General features: G+C 38.3%; 1 protein-coding gene across 7 annotated transcripts in view; it reads right to left on the bottom strand.

Moving 5' to 3' along the window:
* The window catches only part of KCNMA1 (potassium calcium-activated channel subfamily M alpha 1), a 917,791-nt gene that overhangs the window by 435,246 nt on the left and 463,804 nt on the right, over nt 1–18,741 (bottom strand). For all 7 annotated transcript variants that reach the window (XM_069068323.1, XM_069068322.1, XM_069068316.1 and 4 more), the window contains exon 3: nt 11,926–11,987. In XM_069068323.1, the coding sequence (XP_068924424.1) occupies nt 11,926–11,987 (62 nt within the window). The remainder of the gene's footprint in view (nt 1–11,925; nt 11,988–18,741) is intronic.

Raw genomic sequence — 18,741 nt, forward strand, 5'->3', positions numbered from 1 at the left:
ACACTTAACACCCACACACACACACAAAAAAATAGCCATGTAACCTTGGGCAAGTTCCTTAACCCTAATTGCCCTCAAAAAAAAAAAGTAAAGACAACTATTAATAATTATTAATGATAACATTTGTGAAGAACATCAAGATTTGAAAAAATGCTCCCCCATAATAACCATATGAGCTAGTTAGTAAAATTCTTATTATTTCCATTCTACAGATAAGGAGACTGAGGCTCTAAGAGTTTGAGTGATTTGACCACTGTCTCATAGCTTGAAAATGCCAGAGCCAGAATACAGCCCCAGGTTTTCTGACACCAAGTCCCTTATTCTTTCCAACACACCTCTGTAAAAAGAAAGATTTGATCTAGAAAGTCTATAAAGAGCCTTCTAGCTCTAAAATTTTATTTTAAACTATGTTCTTTTTTGCATTCTTTTATTTTATACATCTGTATGTACAAACATCACAAGGTGATCAATAGTCTTTAGAATAAAACAATGTTCTTTTTAACAAAGCTGGAAGAAATTCTCTATTTTGTCCTCTTATGGATTCCCATTTTCCTTAGGATGTCAAAGATCATTAAGTCCCTTCCCTGTAGCTCAGTGTCACCATTTTGAATGCAGGTGTCCATGGAACCAATAGAAAGTCATGATCAAAGTGAGTGCTCCTTACCAATGCAGAAAAAGGGGCAAGCCTGAAAACCTGAAGGCCAAATTGAGTGAAATTCATCTATTTGAAATGTTATCACCTTGTGTTAAACTAATTTACATTAGGCAGACCCATAACCAGGTGAACTATAGGGGGATTTTAGTCAATAGAATTCTTGAAAAGCACCTATTCAATTTGGCAGAGATTTGTGCCCATGGAGGAAGTAATCATCTTCCCCTGATCCTGACACTCTTATTTTTTTTCTAATTTCCCCCATGCCCTGCCATACTAAGTAGAAAGAAAACAAAAAAAAAAAAAAAGGATTCCTGCTTCACAACAAAGATATGGTGAACTTGGAACAGAGGTGAGGCATGCATTTCCAAACATGACCAATATGTTGATTTTTGTTGTAATTTCTATCCATTTCCTACAAGGGAGAGATCTGTTGGAAGGAAGAACAAGTCAATGGGAAGTATCAGCGAGATTATATGAGTATGTATATATATATATATGTGTGTGTGTAATATATGTATATATGTGTGCATATACACACATATATAAAATAAACATACATATATAGTGACAAAGATATATGTCTATATGAAAGAGTATTAACAAAACATCTTTTGAAAGGAGAATACAGAGGTCTCCATTGAATTAGACTAATCTTGTGGGGTCATGAAGCTAGAAAGGATGAAAAGACATGGAGGGGTTGCAATCTCCATGGATGGAAGGAGTAGTCACATGGTGGCACTGGACTTGGAGTCAGAAAAATGTGGGTTAAAATCTATCTCAGACACGTTCTAGTAATACGACCCCAGAAAGTCACCTAACCGTCCTGTACCTCACTGTTTCATCTGTAAAATGAAGAATTTGTCTTTGATGGTCTCTCAGCATTCTCTTGGCCCTAGATCTATGGTCCTAAGATCCTACATACTCATTCCATCAGAATCATGGAGCCAATAAAGGACAATGAGTAAATACAAGAAAAAAAAATTTTAAAGGCTGGCAAAACGTTCATCTGGCTATCAGCTGGAAAAACAGTCTGAGTCTCTCTGTAATCCACTAGGGACAGCGAGCTCCCATCAGTCCTATATCCCATACCTTCCATTGCACTTGAGTTACTTGAGTAACTGACATTCTCCTGAATCCGTACACCCCTGCTGAGCCTGTCATAAGGGTAAAAGTCCAAACCGGAATGAGGATGTCTCAGTTTGCTAGATATTTAAAGCTTCTTTTCCCTGAAGGCTGTACCTCTTTTTCCACCCCACTGTGGTTCTCTGATACTTTGCCATCTGATATTCTATTCTTTCTCCCAGCTGCTCCACTCTACTGTTCTCTCCCTTTTGCAGATGTGCAGTACTGTTCTGAACACTCTGACCTTGAACTTTCTCTACCCATAATTTTCCAAACTAAAACCTTACAATAAAAATGTCAGCGAGGGGTAGAGAAAATTGGAGCCTTTTTTTTATTGAAGAGAATGCTGTAGCACAATGAACCATCTTCCAGAAAAGTTTAATGAATCTAATTGAAATATATGTGATAGAGAAGACAAAATATTGAACTTGCTGGGTTCTAGTACTGACCTTTCTATTAACTTGATGAGTATCCCATGGAAACTCATTGAATGTAGCTACACCCAAGTCACCTTAGGCGGCTAAGCTTTGAGAACAGATAAGCTTTGGGACCCATTATGACTCTAACAGTTTAATCTTTCTACAATCTACTTCATAAATAAGGTAGAAGAAGAGTAGAGGCCATTACGATGCAGCAATGTGACCTAAAATAGGAGATAGCACAGTAAGGATATAGCACAAGGCTCCAAGTGAGGAACACTCATCTTCCTGAGTTCAAATCCAGCCTCAGACACTGACTAGTGTGATCCTAGGCAAGTTACTTAACCCTGTTTGTCTCTGTTTCCTCATCTGTAAAATAAGTTGGAGAAGGAAATGACAAACCACCCCAGTATCTTTGCCAAGAAGAGAATTAAACATGACTGAACACAAGGTCTCACAAGTAGAGAAAGCAGAAGGTTTCCTCCTGTATGAAATGCTAGGGGGTGGGTGCTGTGCAGTTTTGCCACCAGGCCAATTGTTAATGCGGTAATAGTATGTACTTCTCTTGGATTCCCTACTATGTGCTAAATATTTAGCAGGCTTTTTGCTGGTTTATGGTTGGTGGCTACTATATCAGAGACCAAAGCTGGAAGGAGTGAACTTTTATATAATTAAAAAGGCCAGAGTCTAGCTTTGCAGAGCAGGGGAAAGATTTGTAGCCTGTGAATTTCGGTTCAATTCCCAGTTCTGCCATTAATGACCTATGTCACCTTGGAAAAGCCACTTCCTCTTTTAGGGTACCAGTTCCCTCATTTGTGAAATGGAAGAACTTTACTACTCTAAAAACTTTTCCAGCTCTACATCTAAGACCCAAAATGCCTCTTGCCATGGATTGAGACACTGGGCATAGATGAGTGGTGTATAAGCCAGAGATGATGGAAATTGGCAAGGGCGTTGACTCTAACCGCAACCTGGAACATCCATAGGGATACAACTGCTGTGTTATATTTTGCAAAAAAATAAAAATAAAAAACATCTAAAGGGTAGTTAAATTCTGCAACCCTCTAAGAAGATAAATGAGTTTAACTAATGGGTTGACCTAGAATTTCTTATGGACTGCTCTCATTTGTATCTAACTAGTAACATAGTATTAGAAGTCTTCAAATTAGAAGACTTTCTTAGTTTCTTCAATTAAGTTCAATTAAACAAGCATTTATTAAGTGCCTACTATTTGCCAGGAACACTGATAGGCACTAGTAAGACAAAGACAGTAATGAAAACAGTGATATTCTCTAATATCCTAAGTATAAGCAAATTCCAGGGTCCTGCAGTACAGTAGTATGTGAATTACCTGGGACAAGAGAAAAATTTATATTATTTTATTCTGGGACACCAAAGTTTATACATATGCGCTTCAACACATGTTAGGTTTTTCTAAATCTACATGAAATTAAATTAAGGAGGTTCCTTACCTTTACTTAGGTCTCAGCTTCATGATGGTGATTAGGGCATACACTTATGTTTCATGCTCTCTTCTCTTTTTTTTTCATTTTGTGGTTTTAAAGAATGGATCTAACTCTAAGGAAATACACACAACTGGAGCCCTTAAAGAACACATTTCAAAAATTGGTAGAGATATTGTGGTGGGATGGGAGGAAGTGAAGCATTTAAAGTATTCAAATCCATAATAAAAGAGCAGTTACACTGAAGTACAGATACAAGTGTATTTGGAAACAACCCCAACACCAAGGACAGCCAAATTTGTTGTGAAACATCCTAATTCATTGTCAGAGAATAAGCAAGGACCTTCAGAGAGACCTGGCAGTTAGAATAGTGAAAAGGTGTTGTGATGAAAATATACTTGTCATGAACAAGATAAGGCAAATCCTAAAGTACTGACGATTAGAAAAGAGTAATTTTTACTAATGAAACTATCATTCAAGGCCATACCAAAATCATTATTAAAGAAGTCTAGGAAAGCTTCTGAGATATGGGCATCTTCATCAAATGATTGGGGGGGATTTTTGTACTTTTAATGGGAGTAGAAACTCTTATAAATAGATTGATATACAGACAAGAATTATTCCAGAATTATAGGAATCCTTTTGGGATTATTTCCAGTTTATCCTTTTTTACCTTGATTGTACAGAGATTTGGGGATGTTATTTCTCCCATTAGACTGTGAGCTCCTTGAGAACAAGGACTGGCTTTTGACTTTTTGTATCCTCAGCACTGAGCATAGTGGCTGGTACATAGTACACTATTTTTCTTTTCTTTTTTTTTTTTTGTATTTTGGAGGGGGGGGCGGGCAATTGGGGTTAAGTGACTTGCCCAAGGTCACATGGCTAGTAAGTGTTAATTGTCCCATTTGGGGACACTTAATTTACCGAATTTAAACACAGGTCCTCCTGTCTGCATGGCCAGTTCTCTATTCACTGCACCACCTAGATGCCCAATAGTACACTCTTAATAAAAGTTTGTTGACTGACTAATTGAAATAGAGATCATTTGTTACAGCTCAATGCATATATCATGAAAAGCTAAAAAAATTATCTAAGAGATGGAGATAAACATTATTTGACTTATTTAAATCTTACTGAAAACCTGTAGGCTACATACAGTCAAGAAAATACATACATCTATTCAGAAAATTAGTGCAAAGGTAGAATAAAAGTGTCACTTCATGATGAAGAATGAAAGAATATATGCCAAAATCTTGTGAACTCTTTGACAAACCATGAAAAACAAGTAATTGTAGGAAAGGAGGAAATACTGCCTATTAAAATGTATTTGAAGATGTAAAAAATTGTAAGTTTCATTGTGTGAGTCAACAAATTTATTTTTTCTTTTCCCAAGTAACACACAATATTGGAGTAGGTATTTAAGTGTTCAATGCACCACATGGCATATTGGGCTAACTGGTAGGCTTTGCCTTTCACTAACCACTACTTCCATAGGTGATCGATGCTGCCACATTGATATTGATTAAAGGGAAAAACCAGGACCATTTGGATAGAGTTAAACCAGAACTAAATCTGAACACCAAGAAGTAAACTTGGATTGATGGAGAAAAAGGAAAAGGAGAAGGAAGAAGAGAAGAAGAAGAAAAAGGAAGGGGAGGAAGAAGAGTCCAGATTTGACTATCCCCTTGAAATGAAAAAAAAATGAAATGAAGTTTCATTTTGCTACAATATGTTGCCAGATAGCTCAAGGTTTAAAAAAAAAGTGTCTCATTCAGGTATTAGGTACCTCAACAAACATAGCTTTCCTAATGATAGAATAACCAATGTCTAAGAAACAATAAATTACTAAAAAGGGCACTAGACAAGGAATTAGGAGGCCTGACTTCAAGGCCAAGACTTGACACTAACTAGTTGTGTTGTGATCATGAGTAGTTCACTATTTGGGTCTCAATTTGCTTATCTGTAAAATTATTCCATTACTCCAATGTTTCCTTCACTCCTAACATTCTATATGATCGCTAATGTGTTAAACAATTTTCTGAAGATAGACATGAAGGTAAAACTGTTGCTTGGCTTGCCCATGCTTTTAAAGACCTGTAGGCAGGATGGTAAAAGGAAAACAATGATGGTTTTATAATCAGAAAACCTGGGTTCAAATCCCAGCTCTGCTATTTATTATTTCTGTGATAATGGAAAAAATGCATGGGTCCTGATAGTTCACAAAACCTCTCTGGAAGGCTGTAATGAAGACTGATAGGAATATTCCTGGGAAGACAGGAATTTCTTAAGGAATGGAAAAAGTCCCTATACCTTTCTGGTCTCACTTCCCTCAACTGTAAGATGAGAGCCTTAGTTTAGATACTATATGAGGTCCCATTCAGCTCTAAATCTATAATATAGATCAAGGATTCTTAACTTTTTTGTGTCTTGAATGTCTTGGGAAGCCTAGTGATGCCTCTGGACTCTTCAGAATAATACTGTCTCGGTGATGAGTTCAAATCTGACCTCAGAAATTAGCTGTGTGACGCCGGGCAAGTCACTTGACCCTGTTTGCTTCAGTTCCTTCATCTGACAATTGACCTGAATAAGTAAGTGGCCAACCACTCCAGTATTTTTGCCAAGAAAACTCCAAATGGGGTCACAAAGAGTCAGACACAATTGAAAAATGACTCAAGAACAACAATAATGTTTTTGTATAATATAGCATGTTTATATATGTTTCTATAACATAATAAAAAATAGGATCACAAAGGAAACCAATTTATATTGGAATAGACTTACAAAATGAATTAAAATGCATTTTAACAAAAAGTCTATATGCCCCCAAGTTAAGAACTTCTGCTCTAGCTGGTTTCCATTCCTTAAGAAATTCCTGTCTTCCCAGGAACATTCCTATCAGTCTTCATTACAGCCTTCCAGAGAGGTTTTGTGAACTATCAGAACCCATGCATTTTTAACAACCTGCAAAATGGTAAATGCCATTTTGATAATGTCTAAATGATAGACAATAGCCATTAGCCCTAAAGGAAGTAGAAAAACAGGCTTGGGTGGGAGTAGGGTGGTGTTGGGGGGAGAGGTAGTAATGAAAGGGAGAAGAGAGAGTTGGAAAAAGCTCTTTAAATTTTCTATAAATATTTACATAGTGATCGCTCGCATTTTCTAAAACTCAGCCTGCTTCTCTTGTTTCCAGTGGTCATAACCTTGAACTAATCCTGTTAAGGACCAGAAGCAAAGAAGAAAGATTGGTTAAATTAGCACTCATGCCTCTGGTCTGGAGCAGCTTTTTAGGAATGAATAAAAGAAGGCAATTAGAGACTATTTTAACAACTTATAACCTTTCAGCTCTTCTCTGCTAACAGCAGGATGCTTGCCTCACTGCTATGCTAAGCTTCATTGAAGTCACTGGTGATCAGGCCCTGACCTTCACTTTAAGTATATGCATTATTAAATATTCATAATCCACGTAACTGTAGCATGAGAGGGACCTGAATTTAAACATTAATCAAAGGAATAAATATCTTCACATGTGTGAATCTTCATTGCCCACAATGCTACTGAAAGGATGCAAATCCCAAGGACTCCAAGCTGTCCCCCTTTCTTACAGCTTCTGGATTCCTATTGAAATTCTGCAAGCAGCATTGGTTTCCTATTATACAATTCATGAATTCGACTCTTTCTGGCACCGTTGTGTTTCTCCCCCTTATCTATTAGAAACGAATTGTTGGTCCTATGTCCAGGGGGAAATCAGAGATGGAAGAGTGATAGTAACTTTATCACCTGCATGTGTTCCAAGGGGCACTTTGGACTTGGTAAAACTATATATATTCCTGTTATGGAATGCTACAGTGAGCCAGAAGAAAGGGTCCTCAGTGGTACCAAAAACAATAGGAAATAAAGACAAAGGCAGAAGTGACTGACCCCTGAATTTAACCCAAAGCCTTAAGAGAAAATGAAAAGTAAAAGGGACAGAGTTAAAACTATATTTTGACAGGATTTGTGTTTAAAAAAAAATAACTAACAGTGAATACTTTTAATGCCTTTCTGTACTTGTTAGCGGCTGGAGTAAACATCTAACTAAACATACAGGAGAATGTCTCCCTTTGTATAATTAAAAAGCATACTCCTGTTTGGAAGTATATTTTACCAGATTATAGAGCTAGTCTCTTTGGCTATATTGGCTCCTAGACCCCTAGCTAGCCCTGTCTTAGCTACTTGTTCACTCTTAGAATCTAAACTATTGACTATCCTTAAAGATCTCTTTGAATATCATATAGTTTATAGGGTCCTTGACACAATGTTCTTCCTGGGTCCTATCATAAGCCAACAAGGAAATGGAACTGCTGATTGGACAGGATTGCAAGGGTGAAAGTGAATGGAAATCATGAGTCCATTGGCTCTTTGAGGTCTTGTGAGAGTTTTGTAAGTCGATACCAAAGAAACAAACAGAAAATATAGCCCGCTTAAAAATCTCCCTGAACTACATAATGGATACCAAGAAAGTCCAATAATTCTGAACATTGTGTCTTTGTTTAGTATAACTCCCATCACAATATCTCAGTAGACACTTAAATATCAAGAACAATAAGATAGATCAAATGAGACAAGAGATGTAAAGTGATCTGCAAATCTTCGAATGCTACTAAAAAGTTAGGAATTCTTCTTATTATTATTTATCTGCCAAAGAGACCACAGAGTGAGCTGATCTGCACTCTCTATGCCTTTGCCAGAGGAATCAAGAGCTTGTTATTCCTGCTGGCAGCAATTTTCCAGCCTGTTATATATCTGAAATCTTTAAATGTTATGAAGATTGACTCCCAGTGTCTAGGCAGGGCACACTAACTATGAGTTAAACCATGAGAATAAATTCTAATGTGGGTTAGGATAAGACAACTGGACATTCAAAAGTTCTTCACTTCACTTTTACTCTGTACTTTCATCTCACTTCCATAGACTTAAAATGTAAAAAAAAAAAAAAAAAAAGGAAAAAAATAATTAGCTTCATTTCTTGAATGAAACTTTTTTTCTTAACCATTATTAATTGCTTTAAGTTTGGGCTCACTAATAAGCTACTCCACACATTTGGCCTTTTTACATGGATAATGCCATTTTAATAGACATTTTAAATCTATGAACCTCCAAGAGGATAACCATTCAGTCAGAGTATGGACTATTATTATTCCTTTTCCAGGGAGGATGAAGGAGATAACTGCTGACCCTGTGTTACTGCCTTCTCCAAAAAAGCAATTAAAAGTCAAAGATAAAAGAAAGGACTCGATGATCATATGGTATTATTAATAACAGACTTAATGAGTTGAGTGACTTGTCCACTTTCCCACAACTCATTAATGTCAGGCACAAGATTTGAACCCAGATCCTCTGGCTCTGGATCCGAGGCTGGCTGTCTATTCACCTCAGTATACCAAGGCCCCTCTAAGATCATGAGTCACAGACTAGTTAGCAATTTACATTATGGAAGGGAGTTTGATGCCACGGAGATGAATTGTTCCCTACAAAAATGAAAGCCTAGATTCAATGCCACTCCCCCATCAAAGTAGGAGGACCCAGTATGACCAGGGAAAGAAAGGATGAGGACTAGGCTGAAGGACTGTCTTCAGACAGATGGGATGATAAGCTTCTGCTGCTGCTGCATGATGATCTACATTGGTATTGTACTTTACAAAGTGTTTTACATGCCTATAACTACATAGTTCTTTAAGGTTTACAAAGTGCTATCATTGAATCTCCACAACAACCCTGAGAAATAAGTAATGCAGATATTATGATCCCCAGTTTATGGATGAGGAAACTGGAGTTGGGAAATACAGCGACTTGTCCAGGGTCAAAGAAATAGCAAGTAGCACCAACCCAGGCCTTCTGAGCCTAATGCCAGTGCTCTTTCGGTTACATTCCAGCTGTCTAAGAGTTTTCATTTAAAATTGACAGAGCTTGTACAATTATTCCACTCTTGATCAGTGTTCAGAATAGCTAACAGTAAAACTGTGGAAAATCTAGGGCTAATTTTGCGGTGCAGATATTGCCAACAATTGTCTAAGGGTCCTCAAGATACAATCTCACCAGTTTTATGAGAGAAAATAGAATCAGAAAGGACCCCAACTCTCTTTACTCTCCAGTTCCTTCCAGAGGCTCGATTCACTTTTTGGCATAGGGTGGGGTAGGTTACTTAGGAGAGGGAATGTTTGTTTACAAATATCTCTTCTCCTCTTCCACATCCCATGAGTCAAAGGCAGAGTCGGGCTCTCCAGGGAATGGGGTTCATGCTATGAGACGCTATAAAAAAGAACATTTCAACTGTTTGTCAGTAAGGATCATCATTTTATTTGTAATAACAAAACAAGAGAGAAAAGAGGAAAGAAAATGGTCCAGGAAGGAGCAAGTTGGCCATCCATCCGTCCACCTAATTCTGATAGCCATCCAATTCCAACACTCACCTGCGGAAAGAGACCCACATTTCCTGGAAGTTGAGGACAATATCAAGAGACTGGCTTCCTTGAGCACAGGCCAGGAGTGTGGCAGCAGAGATGAGGGGAGATATTGAGGACACACACTCTTATCTCTAGAGATAAGGTGGAGAAAAAGGAAAACAGATTTAGCAAAATATCAATTCAACAAGAAAAAGAATAAGGAAACAAAAAGGGTAAATATTTTAAAACACTTACCTTTCCCAAAATAGGAATCTGCATTACTCCAGGTCTTAAGCAGCTCTGTTTCTTCTTAATTAGCATCTGATTTTTGATGGAATTCTGCCTGACTAAATCATGTTATAGATCTATGGTCCAGTCTCATGGGAGGTAGGGAGGTTGGAAAACCTTTAGTAGTCAGAGAAATTCAGATGTGGTTTCTCCCTAGAAAAATATTCTGAGAAAGAAATGGGAATCTTCTATGTCCTTTTTGATCTCTGCAATGGTTTCTTGAGCTCTGCATATAAATGCTGAGACCCTGAGGTAGCATCTAATTTCCCTCTGATATGATCTTCCATTTATCTAATGTATTCCTGTATGTTCATGGTTATTTGCAGGCTTTCTCCTCCATTAGAATGAAACCTCCTTGAGGGCCTGGGCCCTTATTTCTGCCTTTCTTCGTATCCCCAGCACAGAGTTTGTTGACTGTTGACTGAACACATATCAAAAGGGTTGATTTATTGGCATTGAGCAGGGCACCATTCAGAAACAGTGGTGAATGTGGGGCTTAGGAATGCTGAGATCTGAACCAGTTCCACACAAAATGGGCTCCCTAAGAACTGAAGATTTTTCATCAATAAAAATGTTGGATAGAGAGAATGGGGCTCAGGAAACACCTTCACAGTGGGCAAATGAAGGAGAAGCTCCCCAAGCACAGTTCTTGGATTTTTGAATCACAAGTAAGGTGAGTACCATCCAAGTATAATGAGATTCCAGCCTATTTCTTGCCCAGTGGGTTATCTGTCACTTTCAAAGTTTCATCCAGAATAGTCAGAAGAATTGTGGCTGGTAGCTTTCATTTGAACCAGAACTGAATTGTGGTAAGCCCACAATTAGTGAGACCGTATTCCATACGCATCTGCTGTCAGCTAGCTCAGCACATACTGGACACAGGTTAAGTTAGGTCAGGGAGGTCTAACAACCCTCTCATATGGTTGCCTAAAAAGAACTGGCATAGCTTCCATCTTCAGAATCTTTGGGGTTTTCCTTTAGGCACCAAGAGACTCACTGGGACACTTTGGTTTTAAACTCAGTGTGAAAGGCAAAAAGAATAATTTTATTCTTGTCAGGTAGTCCCCAAACATTAGGAATACAAGAAAATCCTAAATAAGGAAGTTAACCTATAAAAGCAACAGCCTTGGAACTTCCAAATTACTTACAGAAGAAACTCTCCCAGTGAGCATCTTTTGGGCTATAGATTCACCTTAAATACACCTTTCCTCTTGCTTTTTTTTTTCAGTTAAAATTTTGCTTCAAGAAGCAGCTCAGCAAACCCTAAGCCAGAATCAATACTCAAGGTTGGGAAGGGGTGGAACACCTCAGGCTTCTAAGTCTCTCCTCTTCTCCTACCCCATCCAAGTCAACACAGAAGCATCTAACAATCTTCCCCAAAACTTTGCCATCCATGTCACCACAGAGGTTCCCTGTCCTCTTCCAAAGGTTCTTCTCATAATCAGGAAACTAGTAAAATTACATGTCAAGAGGTGGAAAAAACTAGGTACTGGATACTTTAAAGATTAGTCACTGTTTCAGAAAAGAGAGAGAAGAAAATGCATGAGAATACTCACTTTGACGAATCTATGAAGTATATGACAAGGGCTCCAATGCTAAGAGCAAAGACTAAGACAACCTGTAAGAGAAGAAAAAAAAAAGCATAGCTTTAGAGCTGATCATAGGTCAGTTATGCTCTGACACATGCAGAAGAAAGGCATCATCTATTTTTGTAAATGGCCTACTGTTTTCTCTGGGGGCTTTTGGAGTTCAATCCTACCAACTGTCCATTTCCAGAGATATCATTATCCTTGCTTCTTTATATTTGAAAAAGCAGCTTGTCCCATTGATGTAGGAGAGACAGATGCTTACCGAAAGGTAAGTTCTTTGGAAGTGGACTCATTCATTTTAGAAGAGAAACTTCCCTGAGTAAATGGTCTGTTGTTTACCCTAGACAAGTTCTCTCAGGTTGAAGATGGAAGTGGCTTCACAGTCTTATCTCAAATTGTACTTGTATACATGTGGAAGTGTTTAACTGTATCGGACCCAAATCTGGTGAAGGCAAAACCTGCATGTGGGCTATAATTAGAATTAATTTTTTATTGCATATTTTCTTACCATGTATATTTTTGTGAGCTACTGAGGAATAAGCATTGTTTTTGTTGTTTTGGCAGCTTCTCTCTCAGTGTCTGTAAAATCATAAGTGCTTAATAAATATTGGCTGATTGATTCTTTCAAAAATAAATCATTTTAGGGGTGCAACTAACATTTTAGGCTAGATTATAGTCAGAACACTACTTGGCATGTACAAAAACTTTTCCTGTTAGTGCATCTTACACAAGCATTCATCTGGGCACGTACATATATAGAGCTTTCGATTTATTTGGCCTGTTCTGACATCCTCAGTCCTTGCCAAAAGGGGTCAGGGCAGGATTTCTTACCACATAGCATCTGATCTCTGATATGGCCTCATTATCTTATCATTCTAACTAGTCACTAAAACAGAGACAACAAATGCAGACATAGAAATTTGGTGAAAATGTACATTTGGATAAGAACAATAGCTACCATTTACATAATGCTTTAAGGTTTGCAAAGATTTAAGAATATAACCACATTTGTTACTCACAACAACCCTAGAAGGTAGATGAAATTGTTATCCCCATCTTATAGAGAAGAAAATTGGGGGGCAGCCAGGTAGCACAGCGAGTAAAAGCACCAGCTCCAGTGTTGGGATGACCTGGGGATCTAATCTGGGCTCAGACACTTAGCATCCACCCAGAAACACCTGGCTGTGTAACCTTGAGCAAGTTACTTAACCCCAATTGCTTAAAAAAAAAGAGAGAGAACAAAAAATTGGGCAGAGAGTTGCCTGGCATGGCACAGCTAGAAAGTATCTGAGTCCATACTTGAACTCAGATCTTGCTGACTCCAGGTTTGGTGTTCTATCCACCATGTCACCTAAGCTGCCTCAGCTATTAAGCATAGGGGCAAGATTATTCATATGAATCCCAGGGAGCTCATACTTAGGTCACATTATAGCTTAACAATAGCTGACATTTATACAGTGCTTTAAAGTTTGCAAAACTCTTCTCACACATGATTACATTTGAATATCACAGCAACCCCATTAGTTGGGCTCCCCCCATTTTATAGATGAAACCATTTCAGAGATGTTAAGTGAATTGCACATGATAGCACAACTAGTATACCAGATATGATTTTTATTTCTCCATGCCACCTCCCAATGGTTTAGAAAACATTAACCTGCATACATATTCAAAGAATCAGATGGATCCATGATCTCATCCTTATGGATATTATTTCCATCAATGTAGATTACAATCCATCCAGGCCCTCTCATCCAATGGGACTTTTGCCTATGGCTTCCCATGAGTTTGCCATTATGCTTAAGGTCTTCCTGACTTTCTTCTTCACACATATTCATACAATAAATATTTGTATAACAACTCAAATATACATAATAATTATGTAGCGTCATACAGGAAAATATTTTATATTCCTGAAGCTGAATTAGATTCCTATGAAAGGAAGGGTTAAATTGATTTTGACATTCCTTTCAATCTCTGGAATACTATAATTCTAAAAATGATCTCTGTCTTTTATGGTCTTACACTCTAATATAGACATAATTAAGTGCCATATTGGATAGGATTCTGGATATGGTCAAGAAAACCTGGGTTCAAATCTCCCGAGCAAACCCTGGGCAAGTCAGTTAGTAACAACAATACAGCATTGATATAGGTTTTAAGATTTGTGAAACACTTTACATATGTTATCTCAGTTGATCTTTAACTTAAGCTGTTTAAGCCTCAGTTTTTGCATCTATAAAACATAACATTTGTTCTGTCTAATTCATAGGGTGGTTGTTTGATCAACTGGGATAACAGATGCCAGATTATCATTATTGTATGTATATATGTGAGAGACTCATAGATGCCTATGTACCATGGCAAACCATGTTAAATTATTAACTTAATGTCTTTCAGCCTAAACAGGATGTTTGCCAAGGCTAAGAATTGAATGGGAATTCATGGTAGAATTCACAAACTACTCTGGCAAAAACCGATTGCATTAACAATGAGCCAAAAGACAGAAAACAAAGAGGAAATTATAGCCAAAGAACCATCTTTTGCAAATGGGAGGAGAATTTTTTCAGCAATTTCACAAACCCTATATGTGAGAAAAAAATGTCAAACCAGGACTTAATACTTTTAATATTTTAGGTTGATTTCTTGGATTTTACAATTAACTTGCACTTGAGTAGAATTTAAATAGACTACTGTTGTCTGTCAACCACAGTCTCTTCATGCTAATCCATGAGACAGGCTCTCTTAGCCTGTTACATCATGCTCATTCATTCATCCATTCATAAAAAAACAGCTCTCCGTGGGGGTTTTTCCCTTCTCCTGTTGGCTGAGTGAAGCAGGAAAACAAATGGCTTAAGATTAATCTTGATCTGGACTGTCATGGGAGAGATAAGCAGGCAGATCCCAAACCTGACCTCATTCCAAAAGGCTGCAAAAACACAGGGGTGGAGCCAGAGCACAGGGCAAAGGATTTGGATCCATTCATAAATGGTAAGTCTAAGAGCACTTTATGTCCATTTGGCTCTGAGTGAATGGGCATTCATTTACTGACTGGACCAGGGTAAGTTAGGCTGGTCAAGACCACTGAACCCCACAGTCAAAGAAGGAACCACAGAAGGAAGGGAACAGGGAAGCAAGACTTGTGATTTCATGGGTACAGGTAATTCCAGGGTGAGGAAACTCATTCTACCAGTGGAGATTGGTACCTTCTCTGCAATGCATTGTATTAGAGAGTTGCCTAGGTCACTGAGAGGTTAAGTTAGCTGTCCAAGGTCATAGAGCTGTCCAGGGTCCCAAAAACAATTGTTCAGTACTTCAGTTGTCTGACTTTGTGATCTAGTGGACCACAGCAGACCAATCTGTCCATGGGGTTTTCTTCACAAAAAATATTGGAGTGGCTTGCTATTTTATTCTCCAGTGAATTAGAGCAAAGAGGAGTTAATAAACTTGCCCAGGGTAACACAATTATTTAAGTGAGACTGGATTTGAACTCAGGTCTTCCTGACTCCAGGCCCAGTGCCCTGTCCATTGAGCCACCTAGCTACCCAATAAGTGTATGTAACTATTGATAATATTACCACTTGAAAGCTCTTTTTTCCCATGGGGCTGATCTTCAACCAGAGAAGCTGTTGAATAAAGTCCATTGTACTAATTCCCTGCAAGCAAAGCTGTTTTCTCTTAGATTTTGTGATAAAAAAAAAAATAGTACACAGGGCTGAATGTGGTGGAACACATCTGAAATCCCTATTGCTGAGTCTGGAAGATCTCGAGCTCAGGAGTTTTGAGATATAGTAGAGTCAAGCCCACTGAGAATCAGAGATAATTTGGCATTAATGTGGCAAGTCCCAGAGAAGCAGAGATACCAGGTAGCCTAAAGCTGAAAATGGAGCAGTTCAAACCTCATATGGTGACCAGAGTGGGACTAGGTCCATGAGTAGCCCCTGTACTTTTCTACCTTAGATGAGATATTAAAAATAATTTTTAAAATAGTACATTATTGTTATTGTTTTTCAGTAAATCAATGACCCTGGCAGGAGGATAAAAGGAATCCTATTATCTCCTTAATAAGGAAACTTAAAACTAAACATCAATCTGATCCACTGGAGGTATAAAAAAGGCAAGATAGAAATAATCTCTAAAGCAGCAGAGGCAGAAAATCACTTCTGTTCCTACTTGAGATGACCTTGTGGGAGAGCATGAACCAGAAAAAGTTGCCAAGTGTAGGAAGGCAATGGTCACATAAACAAGATCACAGATCCATCTTGGGTGAGTCCTAAAATGAGTTTCACACATTGATTAACTTGTGCCCATAAATGGCATCAACCAGGAGAAGTATGATCAGAAAATGAGTTGGGACAGTCATGTAGTAAGAATGAGAGAGGACCATTGTCAAGGTTACCACCATCCTCTTAGTCATCCAGGTTTGAGACCTCTGGGTTGCCCTGCACTCTTCCTCTCTACTCACTGACTGATGGACTGTCTAAGTAAGTAACAAGTCTTATACATTCTAACCCCATATCTCTTTCATGCATTCCTATATCTTCACTTCACTCACACAGCCACCACTCTAGTTCAGGCTTCCAACAGCTGTTGGAATAAATTCCCAATTGATCTCCCTACATCCAGCTTCTTCCCTTCTCCAATTCATCCTTCACACCATTGTCAAAGTAATTTTCTAAGTAACATGTCTAACCATGACACTCCTACTCAAAAAAACTTTAGTGGCTCCCTATTGCCGCTACAATCAGACTTGTATTTGACATTTAAAGGGCTTTGCAATCTGTCTCTGATACAACACGGTATGTTTACAGGATTATAATCCCCTTCACTCTACAATCCAGCCAAACTAGCTTGCTTATAGTTCTTCATCTATGATATTGCACATCCCACCATTCCTGGAACACACTCCCTCCTTCCCTCTGAAATTCCCTATAAAAGCTCAGATTAAGTTTTATACCTACACAAGGCCTCTCCTGATCTCTCCAAATGGCAATGGCCCCCTGAGATTGATTTGTATTTACTTGTATATGTGTAGGTCACTTCCCCTAGTAGAACACAAAATATTGGTCAGATATTGTTTAACTTTTGTCTGTGTATCCCCAGGGGCAAGACACATAGTAGATGCTTCATAGAAGCTGATTGATTGATTGATTGATTGATTGATTGATAACATGTGAGTAGCTTAAGAACTGCACTAATTCCCATGGATAGTTCATTGGATTAGATGAATTACTTTTTCTAGGAAGACTTTATGGAAAACATAGACAAGAATTGAAGAGAACCAAGGATGTATGGATGTCTTACGCTCTGCATCATGGAAGGTAACACAATCATCAATAATATTAGAGCTATGACAATAGCAAAATAATAATTATATAATACTTTAATAATAGTTACATAATACTTCAAGATTTTAAAAGTATTTTACATATATTATCTCTTTGGAACCTCATAACAACCCATAGAGATTGGTGCTATCATTATTTCCATTTTACAGATGAGAATGAGAGGTCAGCTGATATTCTTGGGGTCACACAGCTAATAAGTGTTCAAGGTAGGTTTCACTCTCAATTCTTCTTGACTTCAAGTCTAGCCCACTATTCACAACATCAAGCTATCTCCTTAAGCTTAAGTTATATGACCCTCTTTAGTGTTGGATTGCATTTTTTGGGGTGTGATGAAATGTACCCAAATGCAATGCCTGGCACATAGTAGGCATTTGGTAAATATTTACTGACCAATCCTGAGTGAGTGGCTAAGCAGAAGACCTAAGAAGATTGTCTAGACATCAGCTCTCCCAAAGCATTGGTAACTGAGGCTCTCTCAGATAATAACCCATCTCTAAACCTTAGGAAGTCCATGCTTACATTTTGTCTACTCAGCCTCTGTCTCTGTTCTGTCACAGAACAAAAATGCCCAGTAATTTGTAGTTACACAGACACAAATGACAAGAAGACCCTCCATTTACAATATTTATATTTTACACACAGGGTGAAGTCAGATGGGGTCAGACTGATGCCCAGACCATCAGTCTGGGTTTTGCCTCATTGAAGTTTTCAAAGTCATTGAAGGTTTGTCTCAGTCTTTCTTGTCTTATCCCTTTTATACTTTGTTACCACATCCTACAGGAAACCTTTCAGGATTCCCCTAGTTGCTAATGGATGAATGAATGAAAAAAAAAATGCTTATCATGTGTTTACTATGCGTTATGCCAGGGGGATGGAACCTGTAGCCTTGAGGGTACATGTGACCCTGTAGGTCCTCAAGTGTGGCCTTTTGACTGAGTCTAAGTATTATGGAAAAAAATCCTTTTATTAAGGGGATTTGTTCTGTGAAGTTTGGATTCAGTCAAAGGGCCATACTTGAGGACCTACACTGAGGCCACATGTGGCCTAGAGGCCTCAGGTACCTCACCCCTGTTCTATGCACTGTGCTAAATGTTGAGGATAGAACCATAAACAAGTAAGAACATATGAATTCTATTCCACTGCCACAATAGCAAAAGTCCAGTACCCAACCTCAGCGCGACTTTCATTTAAATAGAACATAGTACATATGGGGAATATGGACCACAGAAGAGTATTTTGGCCAGAGATATAATGGGGCTGGTGTTTCCAGTCATAGGGAAATTGTGTGACCTTTCATTGGAATAGCAGTGTTAAACTGATCACTGTTCTCAGAGTTAGAAATGGAAATGAGTTTGTGGGGATGGGGATGGGAATAGGGATGGGGATGGGGATGGGGTTGGGGATGGGGATGGGGATGGGGATGGGGATGGGGATG

This window comes from Petaurus breviceps, unplaced genomic scaffold, assembly GCF_028583685.1.
Source record: "Petaurus breviceps papuanus isolate PSGF00001 unplaced genomic scaffold, PetGlider_PUasm1.0 90762, whole genome shotgun sequence".
Classification (NCBI taxonomy): domain Eukaryota; kingdom Metazoa; phylum Chordata; class Mammalia; order Diprotodontia; family Petauridae; genus Petaurus; species Petaurus breviceps.